Source organism: Hemicordylus capensis, chromosome 4 (assembly GCF_027244095.1).
Source record: "Hemicordylus capensis ecotype Gifberg chromosome 4, rHemCap1.1.pri, whole genome shotgun sequence".
NCBI lineage: Eukaryota > Metazoa > Chordata > Lepidosauria > Squamata > Cordylidae > Hemicordylus > Hemicordylus capensis.
The window spans coordinates 149,054,959-149,078,969 of NC_069660.1; the positions used below are offsets into that span (position 1 = coordinate 149,054,959).

Below are 24,011 nucleotides of genomic sequence, written 5' to 3' on the forward strand. Positions count from 1 at the left end.
ATATTTGCTTACTTGAAAAACTGATCCATTCCCAATTTAATTCCATTTCTGCTAAAACGCACAGTAAAAGGTATGAGGCTGGCTACATGACATGGAATGTGACCTGGCTGCAGATAATATCCTGGGGTTTTCTTGGGCATGCTTACTTTTGGAGCATCTAGAATAAAAGCAAAGTTAGTCTCCTTTTAATTCTAAAACAGAATCACAGTAATGTTATTTTCCATAATACTACATCATATCAGACAAAGAGCTTAGGGACAGAAACTGAAGGATTCCTATCGCTCTTAATCATTATTGCTAAATAAATGGGAAAAGATCTACAGATGCAGAACTTTTTTTTTAATACCTGGAATAATATTAGAAAATGAAACACTTGAAACTCTCTGGAAGAGGTAGTCATCTTTATCATAACCAGTTATTTTAATAAAGAAGGCTTCATTTGGTGGAATAAACTCAGAAATATTCCAGATTCCATGAGGTTTTCTGTTAGGGAAGTATTTCACCGGAATAGTCTTCAGAAGATCTCCAGTGATACTTAGCAGTTCTAGACGGTCCACTCTAGCAGGAAGATTGATCCCTGTAGTATTTAGTAAAATGTAGGTGGGTATCCCTATTAACAAAATACAAAATAAAAGTTACACAAGTATAAAGTTAGGCTCTTCCAAGACATACTCAGTTTTCCTAGGCAGCAAAAATTCTTCTAGTCTCCCTTTTAGACTACAGAATACTCTGTTGCACTACTGACAAAAAAAGGGGGGGGGAATAAGGGGAATCATGACAGAGGTCTATAAAATTATGCATGGTTGTGGGGAGAGTGGAGAGAGAGAATTTTCTCCCTATCACACAACACTAGAACCATGGGTCATCTCATGAAACTGTCAGGAAATTTAGCAGTGACAAAAAGAAGCACTTTTTCACATAGTGCATCATTAAACTGTGGTACTCTCTGCCACAGGATGTGGTGATGATTACCAGTTTGGGAGGCGTTAAAAGGGGATTAGACAAATTCATGGAGGACAGCTCTATCAGTGGCTACTAATCTTGATGGCTATAAACTACCTCTGAATACCAATTGCAGGGGAGTAACTACAGAGAGACAGCATGCCTTCATCTCTTGCCTGTGGGCTTCTCAGAGGCATCTGGTGGGCCACTGTGTGTGAAATAGAATGCTGGATTAGATGGGCCTTGGGCCTGATCCAGCAGGGCTTTTTTATGTTCTTCTTTCCATTACATCCCTCCAATCGGTGTCATTCAAGAAACTACAGCCATAATTCAGAGACCCTAGCATACAAAAGGTTTCTATTTTATGGAAGAGGAAACTTTTGTGCCCATACTGGAGAACACCCAACGTGTTTGCATGAGGAAAACAGCAAGCCACATTTGCACAGCTATGTGTGCAAGTTTTGGGAACACATCCTGCCTCACTTGCCATGTGTTGATTTGTCAGGGCTGGGCATCATTGATGAAATCAGATATTTAGATCTGATTTAGATGTTGGGCTTCCTTAGTTGTCAGACCTAGTTCCTATCAGGTTTAAGGTGCAGTGAGGCAAGGTAGAATGGAAGAAAGGTGAAGCCAGGAAGAGCAGGGTCCTTGATCGGACCACCAAGCAAGACGAATCTAGAAGAGTTTATAGAGATCAGGGAGTACCACCAGGTCTTCTTTGGCCTGTTGGTGTGTAAGAAGCTTCCTTGCTGGTATGGATGTTCTTCCTTCTTTAGCCAGAGCTTGATGGTAGGGCACAAGTTGAATCCCTGCCTACTCAGTTTGCCAGTCCAAGTTCCAGTCAAGGCTAAATCCCGACCACAGAACATCATAATATGAGCTAACATATATTTCAAGGCCTTCTTTGTTAGAGCGTTCAGACTGTGGAACTTCCTACCACATGAGGTTGTCTCAGCTCCCATTCTGTCAGTTTTCCATAGAAAACTAAAAACTTTACTGTTCTGGCAAGCATTTAATTTGGTTTAGATGGTTTATGCTATATGACCGCCCTTCCCCCCTCTTTTCTTTTCTTGCTGCTGCCGATTTAGTTTTTATTTTTGATTATTTTAGTATTATTAATGCTCTTAACTTTGATTGTGAGTCACCGCAGGCACCTCCTGGTTGGAGGGAGAAAGGTGTTATATAATATTTATATGTATAAAAATAAATAAGTCTCTCATCTCAAAGCATATCTTGTGTTGTTTTCTATCTAACAATCTTATATCAATCAATCAATCAATCATCTTTATTACAGTCAAAGACCAGCACAGGCAATCTTATATATTTTGTTAATCAGAAGTTTGTCCTAGTGGGGATCCTGTAGAGAATGAGTGGGGTGGAGTCAGAAAGAAAAGGGAGGGAAAGGAGAAGGAGAAACGGGAGCTATTTTCTGAATAAGGTGTTTGTTATTGTGAGGGAAGCAGGTATACAATCTTGCCACAGAGCCACCATTTTAATCTTGCAGCCTAACCCTATGCAAAATTTGCTCAAATGTAAGTCCCACTGAGTGATGAGACTTTCAGCTTGTTCTCATAGGGAAAACTGCCAGACATGTTTGTATGGGCATCTAGGAGTTATTTGGAATGTGCAGGATTGTGACCTTTTTTTCCATAGGTACAACACACATGAAGGCTCAATGGCACAATTTAAGAACACATAATCAAGGCCTCTAGCAAACATAAACGTTTATCAGATTCATTTTTTTCTCCCTGATGCCAAAAATTATCTAAGATTTTCTTAACCTCTGCCTGTCTTATTTGTTGTGCTAATTTCAACCAACTTCTTATGTAATTAACTGAATTAATTTTCAAGGTATTTATTTTTTACTCCAATGGTCAAGATTACTTTGTAAACTCAATGAAATGAGAAACTTTCAAGCAACACATCAATAGAAAAATGAGACATTTTTGATGCACAGTATCCATTAACACATAGGCATGTACAAAGAGTTTAGGCAAGATCCATTAAAGACTAATTCAATGGAGATATCACATTACAAATGAAAAGGAGAAGTGATGCTCCTAAACATTCCGGGCTGAAAAAAGACAGACTCGTCATGCAAGACCTAGGCCAGTACCAGCTTGCGCCTCCTGAGGCAATACCAAGATGCTACCAGTCATGCCTGTGATGCCAATGTGCTGGCATCCACAATTGGGGCATACACCCGCCTCTCCACATTTCCTGGTTAGCAAGAGCTTCACTAGGTGCCTGGATGGTTTCCTTTCTCTAGGAAGCCATCCAAGCAGCTAGCAAAACTCTTACTAGCCAGAAAATGTGAGTGTGTGGGCAATACACGCCCCAATACCACAGTGTTAAGAATCCAGGGAGCAGTGACAAGGCAGGTGAGGCTGCACCTATGGTGGAGAGCGAAGTAGGATGTGCACACATACCACCTGAGACTGCCACCTCACCTTGCCTCATTGGCAAGCCATCCCAACCTAGGCCAAAATCACACACAAGATTTTGATCAAGATCCTCATTACTTGTTGAAGCTCAGCTCCAAAATCTTTGAAAGAACTGAGGCCAAACATTTATTAGCAGTAGCCTCTCGTTATATGCTGTACACATTTCAGAAATGTTGGAGGTTATTCAATAGTAATCTAAACTGGAGGCATCTCAATTACACTGAAAAATATTCAAATATGAAACAACAACTAACCTTGCACTGGTCTGCTGGAAGTCATTTTGAAGTCTAATGTTGGCTTCCTGGAAAAACCAGCTCGGAAGTCAATTGTACTGAGACCTGTGATACGAACAGAGTGTCGGCCACCGCTTGATGTCTGAAAAATGTTGTAGGAGAGTATGTTTCAACAATTAGCAAGTGAAGTTTTGTAGTCCTTGGAATGCTTATTGGACCTACTAAACTTTACAATCCTAAGTATACAAGAAAGTCCAACTGAAATCATGAAGCTAACTTCTATATAACAAAGATACACAGGTTTAACATATTATGACCTAATATTATGAAGAATTAGAAGTGTGTAACATGGGACACATTTTATAAATTAGCTAGCAGGCTTTTTTGATTTAGTTCCTTAGAATTGTAGCCAATGGAGTTACCTAGTGCAACTGTAATGTTTGCCAATCTCATCTGAGATATCATCAAGTGTAATGTCTATAAAAGGCATTATTGGTATCTTTCAATATCCCACTTCAAGCTTTTGAGAGCGTGATCACAATGAAGATGACTTGAGAGAACAAAGGTATTGATGCTCTGGTATAGGAATATTATCCTGTTATGCCCTCACTCAACTTCATTTGACCTCTATTGCATCAACACATAGGCTACTTTCTGACATAACACATAACCGCAGGTCCAATGGACCCACAGAACCCCTCGCCCCGCTCTCCCATCCATATTCGGACAAAACAGAGAGCTCCGTCTCTGCAGTCTTTCTGACTGTAAAGAGAAGGGGGAACTGGCTGCCAGGGCTTTCTTTTTTAATGCAATATAGCCCAGCAGCCAATAGCAGCCGGAGCAAGGCAGGAGCATCCTCTTGCAGTTGCAGAAGGGGAGACTGCAGTGCCAGCATTTGGACGTAATGCTGGCCAGGCAGCAGAACTCACTACAAACCAAAGGTACAAAAGGCAGTTCAGGGAGGGAAATTGAGGGTCCATTTCTTTATGTAACTGCAGTTGCTTGGATACCAGTGACATAGGGACTACGGAACAAGGGGGGGACTATTGTCCCCAGGCTGCCGAGGTCTAGGGGAGCCCACAAGGCTCCCCCTTGCTCTCAGCCAGGGTGACTCCTTGCCGCCTCCTGCACCCAGCCAGAGAGTGAAGCGCTCGCTGGCTGAGAGTGTGAGGCACACTCCTCTCCTCTCCAGCCAGCATTTCAATGCCCTTTCCCAGGCATTTCCTGCTCCTTGTGTCTGACATTAGGTGCAAGGGGGGAGGGGCCAACACTGAGAACAGGGCCATCAGCCCTGGCAGAGTTTCATTTCCCCTGTCAGGGGTTGGTGTAATCACTGAAAAGAGTTTGTTTCCCTTCATCACATGCAATAAAGAAAACAAGTTGCAGGGGAGCTGTTGGTTGGCCAAGCTCCCTACACCCCTGCCATATTTGGACATACAGTTTCTGAAAACAGAGATCCCTTCAACTTTGGTTTCCTGTTATGTGTGGATGAGGCCATGGTCAAATTCAATTGTCAGTGTAGCATCAATTAGCATCATTACCTAATCACATTCACTCTATGACTCTGTTTGGCTCACCCTATCAGACAAAAAGAGATCCTAATACAGGAAAAAAATTATGCAGTACTGCAGCAGATGGGGGAAATAATGGTTGCAAACAGGTGTGAAACAAAGGAAGACATTCTCAGTTTTCTAGGAGCAAAGTACTACTTTCATGCCAAAAACCAAAGTGGGCAAGGATTCACGGCAGTCCTGTGTTATTGATGAGAATACCTTTCTATTTATCAAGGAATATGAATCTCTTCCCTTCTCCAGAAGTTCTGTGTCTGTTACAAAGAGTCACATGTAACCAGGGTGGTTAGCTTCACCTAAACTCATTAGGTTTTTATATATATGACTGTTTGCAGCAGAAGGTGGATGGGGATGTGCATTCAAATGTGCATGCATCTGAAAGCAGTTGACTTTGGAGATTTGTACCTACACTTACTGGTCCACAAGTGATACACATGCAGACACCTGTTTATGCCCATGGATTTCCATAGCCAGATCACATGTTCACAATGACTCAGCAAGTTAGCTGAAATTTTCAAGTCTGCAACATCAAATTCTGTTCAGTCATATTAAGAATCGGTAATTATGCCAACCTTTAGCATTGTAAATAAGATGATGATATCATATACATGCAGATCTACACCACACAGTTTGAACCACTATTGAGAACCTGCACTAAACAGATGGTAGTTTTTTGGTTGGGTTGGGTTGGGTTTTTAACACTGGGAATGGTCAATGCATATCTACACTGAGGGAAATAAGTATTTGATCCCCTGCTGATTTTGTCCGTTTGCCCTCTGACACAGAAATGACCAGGCTATAATTGGAATGGTAGGTTTATTGTAGCTGTGAGAGACAGAATAACAACAAACAAACCCTCAAAAGCCCAGTGCCCAAAAGTCAGCGATGGCTTTGCATTGTAGTGTGGGAAATAAGTATTCGATCCCCTATCAACCAGCAAGATTTCAGGCTCCCAGGTGTCTTTTCACTATATGCAGGTAACGAGCTGAGATGAGGAACACCCTCTGTAAGGGAGTGCTCCTAATCCCAGCTTGTTACAGTACCTGTATAAAAGACACCTGTCCATAGAAGCAAGCAATCACTCAGCTTCCAAACTCACCACCATGCCCAAGACCAAAGAGCTGTCGAAGGATGTCAGGGACAAGGTTGTAGAACTGCACAAGGCTGGACTGGGCTACAAGACTATCGCCAAGCAGCTTGGTGAGAAGGTGACTACAGTTGGCACGATAACTCTCAAATGGAAGAAACACAAAACAACTGTCAATCTCCCTCGGTCTGGGGCTCCATGCAAGATCTCACCTCATGGAGTTGCAATGATAATGAGAACGGTGACAAAGCAGCCCAGAACTACACGGGGGGAACTTGTCAATGATCTCAGGGCAGCTGGAACCATAGTCACCAAGATAACAATTGGTAACACACTACGCCGTGAAGGACTGAAATCTTGCAGTGCCCGCAAGGTCCCCCTGCTCATGGCAGCACATGTACAGGCCCGTCTGCAGTTTGCCAATGCACATCTGAATGATCCAGAGGAGAACTGGGCGAAAGTGTTGTGGTCAGATGAGACCAAAATCGAGCTCTTTGGCATCAACTCAACTCGCCGTGTGTGGAGGAGGAGGAATGCTGCCTATGAGCCCAAGAACACCATCCCCACCATCAAACATGGAGGTGGACACATTATGCTTTGGGGGTGTTTTTCTGCTAAGGGGACAGGACACCTTCACCGCATCGAAGGGACGATGGACGGGACCATGTACCGTCAGATCTTGGGTGAGCACCTCCTTCCCTCAGCCAGGGCATTGAGAATGGGTCGTGGATGGGTATTCCAGCATGACAATGACCCAAAACACACAGCCAAGGCAACAAAGGAGTGGCTCAAGAAGAAGCACATGAAGGTCCTGGAGTGGCCCAGCCAGTCTCCAGACCTTAATCCCATAGAAAAGTCTGTGGAGGGAGCTGAAGGTTCGGGTTGCCAAACATCAGCCTCGAAACCTTTCTGACTTGGAGAGGATCTGCAAAGAGGAGTGGGACAACATCCCTCCTGGGTTGTGTGCAAACCTGGTGGCCAACTACAAGAAACGTCTGACCTCTGTGATTGCCAACAAGGGTTTTGCCACCAAGTACTAAGACATCTTTTGTGAAGGGATAGAATACTTATTTCCCTCACTACAATGCAAATCCATCGCTGACTTTTGGGCACTGGGCTTTTAAGGGTTTGTTTGTTGTTATTCTGTCTCTCACAGCTACAATAAACCTACCATTCCAATTATAGCCTGGTCATTTCTGTGTCAGAGGGCAAACGGACAAAATCAGCAGGGGATCAAATACTTATTTCCCTCACTGTATTTAAGCACTACCTGCAAACAAACGAGTAAGAAAAAAATATTTAAAAATATTGAGATACTAAGATTAAACCTGAATCCACAAATTGTTATCTAGCCCTAGAGGAGCCATTGACTGTTGTGTTATTAAATCAGTGAAAAAACACATGGATCTAGACATAATTTGTCTAGCAAAAACTGTGGTCTCAAATATTAAAAAAAACAGTTGTTTTCCATAAAATTACTGCTTAGACAATCTGCTTTCACTAAGCACCCTGACAAATCCTTGTGTCTTTATTGGAAAGGCCACTATTTATTTCTATTGCTTAGCCTTCCACCTTAGTAATATCACCACGCAGAGGGCTTTCTAGCAAAGGCCAGCTGCTGTCAAGATCAATGGATTAAGGAGGATTATTTCTTTTTTAATAGAGTGCCAAAAAGCCTCCGGTTATCAAGTGATAATTGGCTGTTAAATGCTAGTTGGGCAAATACAGTGACAACAGATCTCTTTTATAGTTTTACACAACAGCTGTATAGGAAATTTACAAACAGGATTAAACAGGAATACACTTTTTATTCATCAGCAGTTGTACACGTTTATTTTTTTTATAAACAACCCAAACAGTGGGGAAAGGCTATATACTGTATAACGATCAGGATCCAGAGGAATGTACATCTATTTCCATAAGCCTGTTGAGATATTGGACTTGTATTTTTCAAACACCAGCTCTCCACCCACATAACACAAAGCAAACAACTTTTGAAATTAAGGTGACTGTTAAAAAAAAGAAAAAAAGACTGTGATCTGGCATGAGAAGACCTTGGCAAATTGCCTTTCATGGACCCTCTTCTACCTGTGTGCGCCCCAAGAATCACTCTGCCACCACCACATGGAGGCTATGAGCAGAGAGGTGGTCTCAGGGATCAGCAGCAGGGCCATATCAGTGCCCAGTGCCAACCCTGGGTGGGTAGAGCATGGTCTGCTATTCAAATGTTTAAACCTTTAAGATCTCATTGGGCCCAAGCAAGCCTAAAGCAGCTCTTTAAGTACATATACTTCACAAATATAAACTTGGTCCATACATGGAAGCAGAATGAGGTGGGTAGTAGAATGGACTGAGATGGTAGAATGGACCATATTACTTAAGGCAAAAAGTGAGAAAGCACTGTAATGCTTTCTTTAAAAAAAAAAAAGTCCTCCAAGTAGAAAACTAGCACAGCAGAGAGCAGGCTGAGCTAGAACTTCTCTCCCCAATATGCTACTTTTTCACTTTCAGGGAGCTTTTTCTGTGGGAGATCATTCAAAAACATGGCGCGCACACATCCATTGTCTGAAGTAGTACAATCCACCCTGCCACCTTATTCTGCTGCATGTGTAGGCCAGGCCTCAGGTAGTGAATTTTCAAACACTTCAAAAGAGTAGATTCTCAGCAGAGTCGCTCTCAGCCAACAAAACTGCTTTCAGGTTTGGAGATTTTTTTCCTCCCATAATATATTTGTATATTTATAGTAACCCCAAAGAGATTGTTTGAAAATACAACAATCAATATTTTATCTTAACTGAATCTAAACACATTTCACTAAAAGGCTTCACTCAGATTCAGTAGGACTTCAAGACTATGTATATAACCCCTGCTAACTGGGCACAGAGGCACCTTTTAATGTGGTGATTCTCTTTTATTTAGCAGGGGGAGAGTAACTGGCCCTATCCACCCCCAGCACAGTACCTCGAGTGACTGTTGCTGGTGTCTGTCTTATGTTTCTTTTTACTTTGTGAGCCCTTTGGGGACAGGGAGCCATCATATTTATTTATTATTTCTCTGTGTAAACCACCCTAAGCCATTTTTGGAAGGGCGGTATAGAAATCGAATAAATAAATAATAGAATATAATATAATCATCCCTCCTGTAGTATCACCCAAGTCGTATGACCACTGATTAGTAATTTATAATGACCACTGATAGGTAATTATTTTAGGTAGAACAATACATTCTTGACTCTAGTAATGCATATGCAGAATTGTCATGTAAAGCTCTCAAAGCATCATCCAGCAACCGCAACCACAGCCATTCCTCTTCTCTGCACCCTCCTGCCTGTTGGGGCAGCTGGAAGTATGTTTTTATCAGATCCAGCTGCTCCCACTTCTCTACTTTCAGCCTTTTGAGCAGAGAGAGGACAGGAGGTGGAGGAAAGAAGAGCAAGGGCAGCGGTGGCTGGAGGATCCCTCCAAAACAGGTTTGGGTGCTGCAGTGGTGGGTTGGGTGGGGCCACAGGCAGCCGTAGGGACAGCCAAGCTGCCGGCTCTGCCAAGCTGCTGTCTGAGGTGACCACGTCAGTGGGGCACCCCGGTATTACATTTTACTAATAACTGGATATATATTTGTATAATATATTCACAAACAAACAAGATGAAATTAAATCACAAAATAACAGTGAGTGATGATGCGACAGGCACTGTGACTGTTAATCAATCCACTCTAATGCACATAACAGTAAATATGCAACCTCCTCCCCACCCCATGCCTTGGTAAAATTTTCGTCTTGAAAACGTGAGCTGGAGAGTATGCAACAGAGGAGAGGCAGGCAGGAATGTAGGACTGACTCTGTAGCATAAGCAGGACTGTGGGCCATGCTGTTCCTACCCAGGCATACCACAAATTTCCACAGCCTGCACCACAGGTTGGCCATTTATGGTCTATGGATTGCTCCATCATGAATAAATACATTTTAGTTATGTAGGTGCATTGTACCGGTACAGATGGGAATTTTAGAGTGGAACCTTGTCCTCACCCCAGCAAATTATTAAGCAATATATGATCATACTATGCTGGAATCAGTCAAAGGCATATACCACAAGGTTTCCTTCATTTTGTCAAAGTGGTGCTCCCCATATTGTTATATGTAGATTGCAAAACAATGGCTCAGTTCAGACATCGCACCAAGACATGTTTTGCCCTGACCATATTTTTAGGACCCTTTTGAGCTTTCAAATCTATAAAAAGGCAAATCTTTGCTATAATAGATGACAAATGGCTTTGTTTTCAGTCTTTTCGTCACTCAGCTTTGTAAGTTCTCTCTCGTCCTCATGTGGCAGCCTTTGTTGACCAAGTGAAAGCCATAACTATAGCCTGTCACTTCAGACATTATGCCAAGCTTCCTTAACCATGGTTTGGCATGTTGTCTGAACTGAGTCAGTGTTGAATATTGGATGTAGATCTGAGCTATTCAGCCCTCATGTGAACAATGTTATTTTAGCTTATGTCAGGCTAATTTTGGTTTCGCTTGAACTTGATTGAAGCAGACAGAGAGAAATATGCTTGGCTTAGAACTAAATCCGTTCAAATGTCTATCCAAACTAAGTACTAGCAAAGTCCAAAAGCACTTACTGTATAAACAGACTTACAAACAAGCAACCTGCCTCCTCGTAATGAAAATGAAAATATATAAATTAACATAAAGATGTAATGAAATTCACAGGGATTTGATTACTTAAATTAGAAGCTCTCATATACACTGGATTTCATGAATTTTTGTTCGATGCAAAATTGCAGTCTGGCTTAGGGTGGTACTTAGTTGTAAGAACATATCTATATTTTGTTTATATGTTACTATGGCTACAGATGGCTTTATGCTATGGGAAGGTTTCAAAGGGTGTGCTCATTAAACTGAGTTGCTTTTGTCCTGCTTTATTGTTACTCTTTATCTAAGCAGCTAGAATCGATTTGGAGACTGTATGTGAATAGTTAGCAACCACCACCACAATCACCATCTGAATAAATACAACATCTAAAGGAGAATGCTCTTATTCACAATGGCTACAGTTGTAAATGAAACCAAGGGGACATAGGCACATTACTATGTCTGGACTATGTCCAATGACTGCAAATACTTCCTGTTGATTTCAGAATCATTTATTTTCCTCCTACTTGCTTTTTATCTTTAAACAGATGCTTCACTTAAACCTAAGAGGCCAGAAGTTCTCTTCATTATCTTTTCAGCAGAAAATAAAGGAAAACCTGATTACAATATTTACAGTATTTGCCTGCAGGGACTGAACTCATATGTAAATGCATTTTTCTTCCATCATAGAGACCAACTTCTTTTATCTTTTATCTCCCCAGGTATAATAATTAGATGTGATCTCTTTGGTAAAGCTGCTATGGTATTTGTACACTCATGCTACAAATCATAGGGTAATTTGCATAACATATTCCTAATGCACACATTGACTCTAGTCACAAACACTAAGGTTTTAAATGTCCATCACCATAGCACAACCCGGGAAGATCACAATTTTTAATTCAAATTCATAATAAGCCTTCATACTTTACATCTTGACTGGCAAGATTTATAGAAGGTACAAAGTCTCGCTATGAACAGATTATGACTGCTTTGGCATAATTCTCCCATGTGGACAACCTAGTCACCTTCCTACTTCTACATCATTAGCTTAAAGGGATTTACAACTCAGTAAGACAGAAGAGAAATAGCCATATTGCCAGTCAGAAAATCCCGAGGGTCATAAGTTCAGGAGGCACAGGCCTAAAAATCATCCCTCACCCTTGCACAACAGAAAAATCTGGTGTGCCAGTTGGTGGGTTACTCTGAATGTTGTTCAGGGGCTGGAGTGCAGTAGGCAGAAGGCACTGCTCTGTTAGCCATGAAAAAGTATACGGCCAAGCTCCTAGTATTTGTACATGAACTATGTTGAAGTGGCATTTTTGGCAGCAACAAGAATTGCCTGCCTTTCAGAATTTTTTTCCAGGGGTCATCTTGAAGAAGAGATGAAGGTGTTCTGCCCATTGTTTATAGATCACCTGACATATGTATTGTTGGGAATTCTCTCTGGTAAGCGATACCCTTCTAATATAGCAGAGTGCACAGAGGCACAACACAGCGGAGTCTACCCAGGCATGCATGTATGCTAAGAGAAAAATAACTTGGAGCCAGTTCATAGTTTCAAATCAATATAGGGGTATTTATTAGTGAACTCCATTCTAGATAGTAAAGTGGAGAGATAGGATCTCTAATCTAGCTAGCTAGCTGGATGTAAACAGATGCATCTCTGCATACATGGTGCAAGGAGAGAGAGGAGCTTGCATGTTGCAATGGAGAAGAAAGGAAAGAGAAGGAAGAGGAAGTGGCCAGGCAGGAAGGAAGGAATCTCCTAAGAATAACAATCTGCATACCAAAGGGATAGTGTTAGAGCAGTAGAGAAGGGATGACCAATGTCTTGACCTCTCTAGCCCTCTGACTCACTAGTCTGTCCCACTCTGTCACTGAGACATGAGACAGTGCAAAGTCCTGCACTTCCAACATGTATTCCTAGGCAGTGTACATGGTTTAATCACTATGTGATCCATGACTGGCTAACACAACTTGACGGAGGAGGCAGCAGGAGAAAATGCCAAGACAGAGAAAAATTACAATGACCATAAACAGACATGAAAAGCCAAAAACAGACATGAAAAGGGCCAAGAAGCGAATCTAGGTGTGGGACACTTTTTCCCCTCTCTCTGAAATGGATTTACATTGTGTGTCTCTAATTCACACAGTCCTAGCCTATCCCAGAGACTTTGTACTATCTGCCAATCAGAAGACCTGTTGTTGTGCAACTATATTGTCTTCTATGCCCAAAGGTCTGAGTATGTACTCTCTCTCAAATTTATATACCACCTGACTCCAAAGGCTCTAGGTGGTTACTGGTAGATCACAACAGGTAGATTACAAGTAGATCATAAAGCGATTACAGGTAGATCACAAGGCCAGGTCCCACCACCAGACCACCCTTGTTCAGGCTCCAAAGTCCCAGGCACTGGCAACCTGGTCAGCATGAGAAACAGAACACTATTTCTGGTACAGGGCAGGACAGGATGGGATGATGATGTTATGGGGGCCATTCACATGACCTACTGGGTGGGCGGGCAGGGGGAAGGCTTCCCAAACCTTGCCTTCCCCCCAGATGATCAATGTTTACCTGGTGGGAACACGTAGCACACTCCCATACAATCCCTGCTGCTCCATGCATCACAATCAGCGTGGATTGCTCAAAGACTGGGACTTGTTGTCCCGGCCTCCGAGAATCCTACAGTGCACTGCATGCCAAGTGCTGGTATTTGGAAGCAGTCTCTAGCAGTGCCACCGACATCTCAGAATGCCCTTCCTCTGGAGGCTCACCAAGCCCCCAATCTGCACTCCTTTAGCTGTCAGGCCAAGACTTGCCTTTTCCATGAAGTCTTTGGGCTAAACTGATCTATGTGATCGCTGCTCAAATCGACAATATGTTTTTATGCCCTGTTGCTTCTGTTTTTGCTATTAAACTGTTTCTAGAGGAAGACCAAATTTTGTTTTATAATATACAATAATATACCAGAACTAAAACAGCCTTTAAAAAGAAGCATGCATTTGATTTTACATGTTATTGTATCCTTTAGTGTCTCATGTGAGCTGCCTTGAAAGTGCCTTGTGGGTAGAGAACAGCAGCATAGCGTAGTGGTTAGAGTGTTGGACTAGGACCGGGAAGACCCAAGTTTGAATCCTCTTTCAACCATGAAACTCACTGGGTGCCTTTGGGCCAGTCTGCTCAGCTTTGACCGCTGGCTTTTCCTTTGACTCCCAGCTTGCTTTCTGATCCCAGTTCTGTCTATTCCCTTCCACCTGTTTCTCCTCTTGACCCTCCCAATCCTGATTTTGGATTACTCTGCAGTGGCTGACCATGACCCAATCCTGATATCTTCCTAACTGTGGTTAAGGGATTGGAACCAGGCTGTGGGATCAAGAACAGGCCAGAACATGTTTCCCTTCCCACCTTAACTAGCTGTGGACCTGCAGTGTTGACTTGTCAACCCCTCCCCCTGCCACTACCTGGGAATGCTCACTGGTAAAAATATATCTAGCCTTTATTGCTCAGTATTGCTCAGTAAGGGATGCCTGGAAGTTTTTCACATGGGGCTTTTAAAGCCGTTTAACTCACATCTCCTCCGAAATGGAGGGGGTGCATTCACATATCTGCCAGATTTACCCCCAAATCCCTGCAAATTGTGTTCACACACAATTTGGGTTTTTCACTGCGTGAGAGTATAGCCCTGGCCTCCCCAACTTAGGCCCCACAACTGTTTTTGGACTACAACTCCCATAATCCCCAGTCACAGTGGTCAGTAGCCAGGGATTATGAGACCTGTAGGCCAACATCTGCAGGAGGGCCAAAGTTCAGCAGCCCTGTAGCCCAATTTATATCTAGGGTAAAAAAAATCCACTATTTGCATCAGTTTTTTGGGACAACTTTGAGTTTGCAGTAAAGCCTGCTGTGTGTAAAAGTTCCTGCTGGTTACTACCTGCCATACCACATCATCAGTCTCTATAATAATAACAGTTAAGACTGAGATGGATTTGCACCAACTAACCATGTTTAAAGGCAAATGGTTCCCCTCTGAACCAGGATCCTTTATCACTTTCAAAAGAGGAACCTGGTTAGCCTTAACAATGGTTAATGTTGGTAATGATATATTGTACATGAAATGGAGGGAGGAGCACACACACATCTATCTGTCCTCCAGATGTGTGAGGGAAACAAGTACTACCAACTTTACTGCCCCAGCTATGCTAGTTTTTGTTTTCTTCAGGGAAGCTCAATTTTGTCCACCCTCGTGAACAAACTCAAACGTTTATCCACCTGAAACTCAAACGTATGAGATCCTCCAGACTTGAAGTTTATTTCATTGGCAAGCTCACTGTGAGGTTTAAAGGAGTGTTTCATATAGCAAGAGTGCTGAATTTAGAGAGCAGGGAGTTAGGAGACATAACAAGGACAGCCTCCAAGTAATGATAGTTTACAAGAGTTGGCTTGCTTCACGCTATGAGGATGCACACCTTTGCAGCAGTGAAACTCAGAACAAGGTTTTCATGCCTCTATCACAGGAGATGGCAATGATAAACCCCTTCTGTATTCTACCAAAGACAACCACAGGGCTCTGTGGTTGCCAGGAGTCGACACCGACTCGACGGCACACTTTACCTTTACCATACTTCTGAACAACCAGCACTAGGTACAATTATTGTCTAGAGAAGACTCCATGCTGTTCCGAAGCACACAGCGGAAGATATCTCATTTGCAAAGTACACACAGATACACTTAATACACACATCACAGTTAACTCTTCTGCTTAATTGTGGTGGTGACAGACCATACATGCTTTTATTTGTCCAAGACACTAAAATGGCATGGGATCAGAATTGATACCCTAAGGCTTCATTTACTTAAATTTAATCTCCTCTTCTCCTTGCCGGCACATAAATGTTCTGACAGCTTTGATTGCCTGTGGTTTGGACCTTTTCATTTAAAGGAAGCAACCAATTGTGAATTGGCTACTACTCTTCAGAGTCAGGACATGTTGGCTTTAGACCTGGAAAGGCACAAAAAACGGGGAGGTACCTTAGCCTATGCTTGGGAGCATACTGGTAGAACAGCCACTGATTCCCTAAACTAAGGAGCTAAATTTGGTTTATACTGAAAAGTGCTAGTTTTAGCATAAGGTCCCAATGCCCTTCAAGAGAGTAAAAAATGCATTTCACCATAAAAGAACATAAGATTATGCAAATGTCACTATATGTTATGTACATTTTACATGTAACTGTATACACGTAGGAAAGGTGCTACATCATTACTTCAGTAACATTACCTTAATTGTCCACATTCCAGGTGCTGGATCTTTTATGTTCACTACCTTTGCCGAGTTTTCAATATTCAGTAATTCATTCAAGCCAGATCCTTTTTTAATGGGCTTACCTACAACACATACCAATAAGGAATAATCATTTTATTTTTACAGGTTACCTCCATGGTGCTTTTTGCCCTTGCCTGCTTCCCACCCTTGAAAATCCAGGACATATCTGTCACCTTAGGACTCAACAGTGGGGGTTTCTGGCAGTGCTACATATCACAAGAAAACTGGCTTGATTCTGGCTTTGCTCCCAGACAGTATTCAATGTTCTGGCAAAAAGTAGAATGACACAAACCTGATTCTACCAAGAGCCCCTGGTGGCGCAGTGGTAAAACTGCCGCCCTGTAACCAGAAGGTTACAAGTTCGATCCTGACCAGGGGCTCAAGGTTGACTCAGCCTTCCATCCTTCCGAGGTCGGTAAAATGAGTACCCAGAATGTTGGGGGCAATATGCTAAATCATTGTAAACCGCTTAGAGAGCTCCGGCTATAAAGCGGTATATAAATGTAAGTGCTATTGCTATTGCTATTGCTGTATAAGAGTTGCACTGGTCTTGTGATAACAAGCAATAATTGTCCCATTTGCGAAGCAGGGTCTGCCCTGGTTTGCATTTGAATAGGAGACAACATGTGTGAGTACTGTAAGGGGATGTGGCTACTCTGGGAATAACATCTGCATGCTTGCGTGCAGAAGGTTCCATGCTCCCTCCCTGGCATCTCCAAGATACAGCTAAGAGAGATTCCTGCCTGCAAACTTGAAGAACCCTCTGCCAGACAATATTGAGCTAGATGGACCAATGTTCTGACTCAATATAAGGCAGCTTCCCATGTTCCTGTGTTCCTAACTATCTTGTACTAGGCTGCATTCCTGCAATAGGGGATCCCTCAAAACATGAGAGAGAATGGGTTTTCTAGAGCTGCTTTGGTGGCTAACCATATAATTTTACAACACTGGGAGTTTCAGGAGCTCAAACAATAGCACATTAAAATTTTTTAATAACATACTACATTCAGGAATAAAAGAAAATATTGCTTATAACAGAAGTGTGACCCTGGATAAACATTATCTCAATTGGAAGAAATAACTAGAACTTGCTGAAGAGACTGGCGCTATTCCACAACAGCCTTAGACACAATCGCAATCTCCCAGCATAACATGTCATCTGCCCCACTGTCTACAACAACTTCCTGTGGCAACACATTTCTTCAGTTAATGATGGACTAAGTGTACAGAATCTTTATATATATTTCTCCAAGGTATACCAGTCGCTAATCCCATGTGTGGCAGCTCTCATGAGAGTTCGCGAGCAGCTGCCTAGATAGCGACAGGGATGGGGGAGAAAATGGGAGTGGCGGCCAGCTGGCGGGGAGGGAAAGCACCTCCGACGGGTGGGGAAGGAAAGCGCCGGCCAGGCCAGCCAGTGAGGGAAAGCACCAGCCAGGCCAGCGGGCAGGGAAGGAAAACGCTGGCCAGGCAGGCCAGTGAGAGAAAGTGGACTGGGAGGGGGAGAACGGACTGGAGCTGAAGCAGGGGGCAAGAGAACGGACTGGGGAGGAGAGACGGGGGAGGAGGAGAGACAGGGAGAACAAGGGGTGCAGATGCTCTGCGCCAGATCAGCTAGTTTCCATTCATTTATCTTAGATTTGTTGCCTGTCAACATGCAATTTCTCAGTTCACAGAAAAGAGGCCACGCACACTCCCACAGAAGTCTCCTCCTGACATCGGATTGCTCATGTAAATAGAGCCCTCAGATGAGCAGTTATCTGCAAGAGTGAGCCACTTGGAATATCATCTGAACTCAGTTTAAAATGGATTTAAAACTGGGGATTAACCACAGGAAAAAGTGCATGTTTTACAATACTGCTTCTAGGGCCAGTGTCAGGGGCAGGCATGGTTGGACAGCTGCCAAAGGGCTTTCAGAAGGACTCACTACTGATCCCGGATACTGCTTTGATGCCCATAACCTTCATGTAGTGGTAGTGATGGTGGTAGAGGAGCAACCCTCTCAGATAAGAAGGGCCCATGGAAGGCAACTTGCTAAGGGCCCCTAAAACCTGGAGCTAGCCCTGACTGCTTCTCAAACTTCTGACAACTGAGGAACACATTTATTTCTGCATTAAAACACCTGAAATGTTACTTTTAGAGTAAGTCAATCCCTAGAAATTCTGCACGAGGCTATCTTCTTACCAGGGCAAGAAATTATCCTGTTCTTTCATCAAGATACAGAAATGTGGCTGAATTACTCAGCAGGAGTCATGCAGAGTCATGCTGGGCAGCCTCTTCTGTGTATGGCTTCTTTATGCTCACAAGGGGCCTTAAGCTATTTAATTTATTTATTTCTCACAGCATGATAGTAGTTCTCTCAAAGCACACTAGTTTACCCAAGACCACAGTACAGTCCTACCTTGACGACCACATGAGTGCTATTCTCACAAAACCCTGTAGTTAGCAAAATCATGGTTGGTAAGACTAAGAAGTCTATGGGAATCAGGGGTTTAGGGGAACTGCAGTTGTGAATGTGCCTCAAAAATAAGGGGGGTAGGAGTTGAAGGCACTAAAAATCACCAGGATTCACTAAGAATCACCAAGAATCACTAAGAAGAATGATCAGATTGAACCTCAGGAAAAAAATGGAACCACCAAAAATCACTTAAATTCACTTAAATGTTGGGGTCTTGTGGCATGTAGGACACTTTTAGAAAGGACTGGGTCCCACTGGCAATACTGCCTCTGATTGTGACCTCATTTTTAGCCTACTTTCCAGTAGGCTTATAGAGATCACCCAGCATTCTCTGTGTGTGTCCATGTTTCTGTGTGTCTCCCCCATCAACTTTACAACGCCTTGACCAATATGAACCAAATCGGGTACAGTTGTAGAGACACATAGGGACACCTCAATGGCGCAGTTTGTGATGATGTCATCCACCCCGATCCAAGATGGCAGATGTGTAAACTTTTGAGGAGCAAGTAGGCTAACTTGTGAACCGCCTAACCAATTTGAACCAAATTTGCTACAGATGTAGGGACAAATAGGGATGCCCAAGTGGGATAGTAATGTCATCCACTCCAATTCAAGATGGCAGCTGTGTGAGCATCTGAGGTGTAAGCAAGCTAATCTGTGGACTGCCCAACCAATTTAAACCAAATTAGGTACAGTTGCAGTGAGTGACACACAGGGACACTGTGTAGTTTGTGATTATGTCATTCACTCCAATCCAAGATGGTAGAAGTGTAAACTTTTGAGGCTCAAGTGGGTGAACTTGTGAATGCCTAACTGATTTGAACCAAATTTGCTACAGATGTAGGGACACATAGGGATGCCCAAATGGCATGTTGTGTGATGATGCCATCCACTCCAGTTCAAGATGGCAGACACATAAACCTTTGATGTGCAAGTGGGCTAACTTGTGAACCGGTCCACCAATTTGAACCAAATTTACTGCAGCTGTAAGGACAATAGGGAAGCCCAAATGGTGTAGTTTGTGATGATGTCATCTACCCAATCCAAGATGGTAGACGTGTGAACATTTCAGGTACAAGTGGGCTAACTTGTGAACAGTCTAACTGATTTGAACCAAATTAGGTACAGTTGTAGTGAGTGACACTCAGGGACATCTCCAGTGGTGTAGTTTGTGATTATGTCATCTACCCTGATTCAAGATGGTGGAACCATAAACTTTTGAGGCACAAGTGAGCTAACTTGTGAACCACTTAACCAATTTGAACCAAATTTACTACAGCTGTAGGCACACATAGGGAAACCTCAATGACAACGTTTGTGGCGATGTCATCCACCCCAATTCAAGATGGCAGACACATAAACCTTGGAGGCACAAGTGCACAAACTTGTGGACAGTCTGATTTAAACTAAATTTGTTACAGCTGAATGGACACATAGGGATGCCCCAATGGTGTCATTTGTGATGATGTCACCCACCTCGATCCAAGATGGCAGATGCATCAACTTTTGAGGCACGAGTGCACTAACTTGAGGACTGCCTAACCGATTCGAACCAAATTTAGAACAGCTGTAGTGAGTGATACACAAGGGCACCTCAGTGGTGCAGTTTGTAATGATGACATGCACCCTGATCCAAGAGGGCAGACACATGTGTTGGAGATGAAGTTCCAGTACATCAACCTTTTGCACCAACTGTCCTAATGACCACTAGGGTCATTGGGAGTAGAGACAGTCAGTCAGGGTCTCCCTATCTGTCCCTACTCTATGACCCCTGAACTGACTCTGCAGCACTTCCTGTGCTAAGTCACAATCCTTCCTTTCCTCCTAGAGAGCAGATGGAAACATCTCTCTCTCTCTCCTTACCTATCCACTATGTAGTCCTTTAGATTAGATATAGGTCTTTCCTATCTAAGTGTATTTAACCAATAAATGTTTAGTGTTTAGTCACACAAGGATCTCCATGTGTTTTCTCTAAATAGCTGCAATATCCAAACCATCCTCTGCTACCTACTCTGTAACTGGAGTGTGTGCTCATTCCTTAGTGCTTTGCTGTTTTACCTATTGTGGGTAAAAATCAACAACCTCTAACAACATGAACATTTGAGGTACAAGAAATCTAACTTGCGGACCTCAATTTGCACCAAATTTAGTCCAGTTGTAGAAACAGTGAAAGGAAAGTAGGCTGATTCATTCTTACTATAACAACTTGTTCTTAATGGGATGGATGACTGATCTGTCGACAATCTTCCAACTGCATGGTTGCTTTGGCCTTCCCTCAGGCATTCCAGGACTTTGATTTTGTCCTCCAGGGACATGACATGCCTTGGCTGCTTGGCCATAGGATCTCCCTCACCACCTTTGGCATGCTTTGGAGCCATGTTATGAACTCTTTCGCTCTCACCTCTGTTCCCAACTCCCTGCTCTCTTTCCTCCTCCTCTCTCTCTCTGTCTTTCTCTTCTCCCCCTCTCTCACTTCTGCTTCTCTCTCTCTCACCTCCACTTTTCTCACTCCCTCTTTCTCTCTTCTCTCTCTCTCTCTTCCACTTCTCTCCCTCACACTCTCTCCTGTCTCTCACCTCTGCTTCTCTCCCTCTCCTCCATCTCTCTCCCCTCCGCTTCTCTCTTTTTCTCCTCCATCTCTCTTTCACCTCCGCTTCTCTCCCTCTCTCTTTCTCTCCTCCATCTCTCTCTCTCTCCATCTCTATCTCTATCCCACTTTTTGCAACCCAAATCATGTGATACCAAGTCACGGTAGGAAAGTTTACCTACAAAAATCCACTCACATATGCTTAAACTGTGTTAGACAAATCCACGGTTGGTGAGGGATGACTGTATTCAGAACTACTATCCCACTAAGAAGAACACTCCCAGAGTAGCTCCAGTAATAAATTAGTAATAAGTTGCTATGGCAAACACATACTCTGTCTGTATCATTAAGAGTTTATCTTGGGATAAGCACTTTGTATGGACAATACCTTAAAAAAGAGTGTTAAGATAATGTGCTGGAATTTAAACGTCAGGACTCTCTGTGGACAGTTATACATTCTATGGATTTCTTTAAATATACCTCTTTAAACTCCCCATAAAATATTTAACTGCCCGGCATGATGTTTCTGTTAAGCAACATAGTCAAGTCTTCCATTTGAGTCACTTTTTTCCCCATTTCTTTCTCTCTTTTTTTATGGCAAGGGAAATTTTCCATAGAGGTTATCTCTGGAGACCAATGCAATATGGTATTTGCCTGCCATTAAGTCCAGACTTTGCCAGATGTGCTTTGCTTACTTTGAACATTAATATTGGCTTCAGGTTTTTCTTTTCTTTTCAGCTTGGACTGAATCTGAAATAAATCTAAAGGGATAAGGAGGAAAAGGAGGGAGGTGCTTCTGTGTGTGAAGACAGCATTTCAAAATTACTTCAGGAGTTTCATATTTAGGGTCTTTGTATCCTCTCACACAATGCTCAAAATATTTTTTGTGACTCAGTAATCAGTAGCTGCACCCTAAACTGGGAAATGCCTTCAGGCAGGGCTGCACAATTTCAGCAGATGTTGGAGTACAACTCCCATAATACTCAACTATTGACCCCTGTGGCTGGGAATGAGGGGAGTTGTGACCCAAAAGCAATTGGAGGGCTGCAGCTGTGCAGACCTGCCTTAAGTCATCTATGGTTTCCCCTTTGTAACCTATAAAGCCTTAGGCAATTTCACATTCTAAATGAAATATTCATATCGGATCCCCCTGCCAAACTGTGAAGCCCCCAATAAGCACCCTTTCCACCTTGTCTTTCAGGCTTCTCAGGGCTCAGCTGGGTTTCCTCATCTTTCTATATTCACAAATGCACTACTCAGCCACATCTGCAGAGTGACTTTCTGTGAATGCTGTGCCTTGTATTTGAAGAGGTGCTAGTGCTTATCCACCTAAGCCTCACTGTTCTTGGACTCCCTGTCTACACTTCCAGTATCCCCTCTCTTCTGCCTGCCCCCAACTCCACAGCTTCTTTCCACTTTCAAAGTTTTTATCTTTTTCTTGCTCCCTACCATTACCGAGTACCAGAAGCACATGAATAGCAGTGTCTCTAGTCTGCTGTACCCTAAGAAACACTTTCCTTTGAGACCATCTAGAATAAGGCCAGTTCTACAGAGAACCACAAAATGGCTGTGTAAACCTTAACACTTTTAGGGTATACAGTATCTACCCAAAAACTAGTATTGCTTTTATATCACGTAAATTGTCATGGCTTCATTTAAAAAAATCCTGGAAATTGCAGTTTGGTGAGAGGCTGAGAATATTAAGCCATCACTGCCCTTCCTTTTTAAAAATAGAACATGAACATCTCACCTAAAGGATTATGAACTTCAATAGCTGGAGAAGGACCACTCAATGAGACAGTAACCTCTCTTAGACTGGGATCAAAAGGGATTTGCCAAGCATTTACTGCTGAAGTCAGGTGGTCTGTGGACAAGAGATGAACTTTGGAAGCTTGCACTGCTTCTTCTACCCATTTCAGTACCTGTAAGAGAAGAGAATACCAGTGACAGAAGAGAAATAGCTTCTACACTGCAGTTCTTTGGATATATATTTTGTTTGACAGAACAATACCCCATGAGGCCATGCTTAAACTGTTCAGTAAAATCAAACAGCTAGATCTCAGCACACTTGTCCAGAGGCCCATCGTACTACCAGTGCCACCCATTTACTGTCCAACACCATTGTACAGCTTCCCAGTTCATGCTAATCCTACTTGCTCTTGCAAACTGGCATCCAAACTGGGGAATTTGTAGGCCAATCAGATAGGCTATAATAGTGGGTAACATTAGGTTCCCAAGAAAATAATCTCCCTAGAGGCAGCTTGCAAAGGAACCTGGCAGAGGAATGCAGGAAAAGTCAAAGGGGTGGAATAGGGCCATTTCCTGTCCTATCTCCTCCATCCACCACAATTTATTGCAAGTTGTCACTTGTGCAACTTAATTCCCCCTACAAGTGTTTGGAATTAATCTTGCTACAGAAAGCAAGCCATGAACCCACTTCAATGGGCCAATGTTTTGAGGACTGCTGATGTTTGGAAGCCATTAAGGTGTTAAGAAACTCAGCTTTCCCTTATAGGTCCCTCATAAAGAAAATGGGAGTCTAAAATGAAAACAACTGAAATTCACACAGGCAGTTGTAGAAGAAGCCCAGGTACCTCTTCCTCTATCTATATTAGCAAAGGCCACCTGTTCCACCATTTATCCCTAGGATTGCCATCCAGTCATTATTTTCCTGGTCCAACCAATGAAATCATGTTCTGTCAGGTAACCAGTACTGAGCTCTGAAAACA

General features: G+C 42.8%; 1 protein-coding gene across 12 annotated transcripts in view; it reads right to left on the reverse strand.

Annotated features, from left to right (window-relative positions):
• HMCN1 (hemicentin 1) overlaps window positions 1-24,011 on the reverse strand; it is a 409,401-nt gene that overhangs the window by 285,333 nt on the left and 100,057 nt on the right. For 11 of the 12 annotated variants that reach the window (XR_008305548.1, XR_008305547.1, XR_008305549.1 and 8 more), the window contains 5 exons: window positions 23,033-23,204; window positions 16,193-16,299; window positions 3,644-3,764; window positions 347-610; window positions 13-157 (listed from right to left, as the gene is read on the reverse strand). Coding sequence is in view for 8 of the 12 variants with exons in the window: in XM_053242914.1 (XP_053098889.1) it covers window positions 13-157; window positions 347-610; window positions 3,644-3,764; window positions 16,193-16,299; window positions 23,033-23,204 (809 nt within the window). In the remaining 4 variants the exon portion in view is untranslated. Of the gene's footprint in view, window positions 1-12; window positions 158-346; window positions 611-3,643; window positions 3,765-16,192; window positions 16,300-21,977; window positions 21,997-23,032; window positions 23,205-24,011 lie in introns of those variants that run through there. The other variant, XM_053242919.1, reaches the window with a different exon arrangement.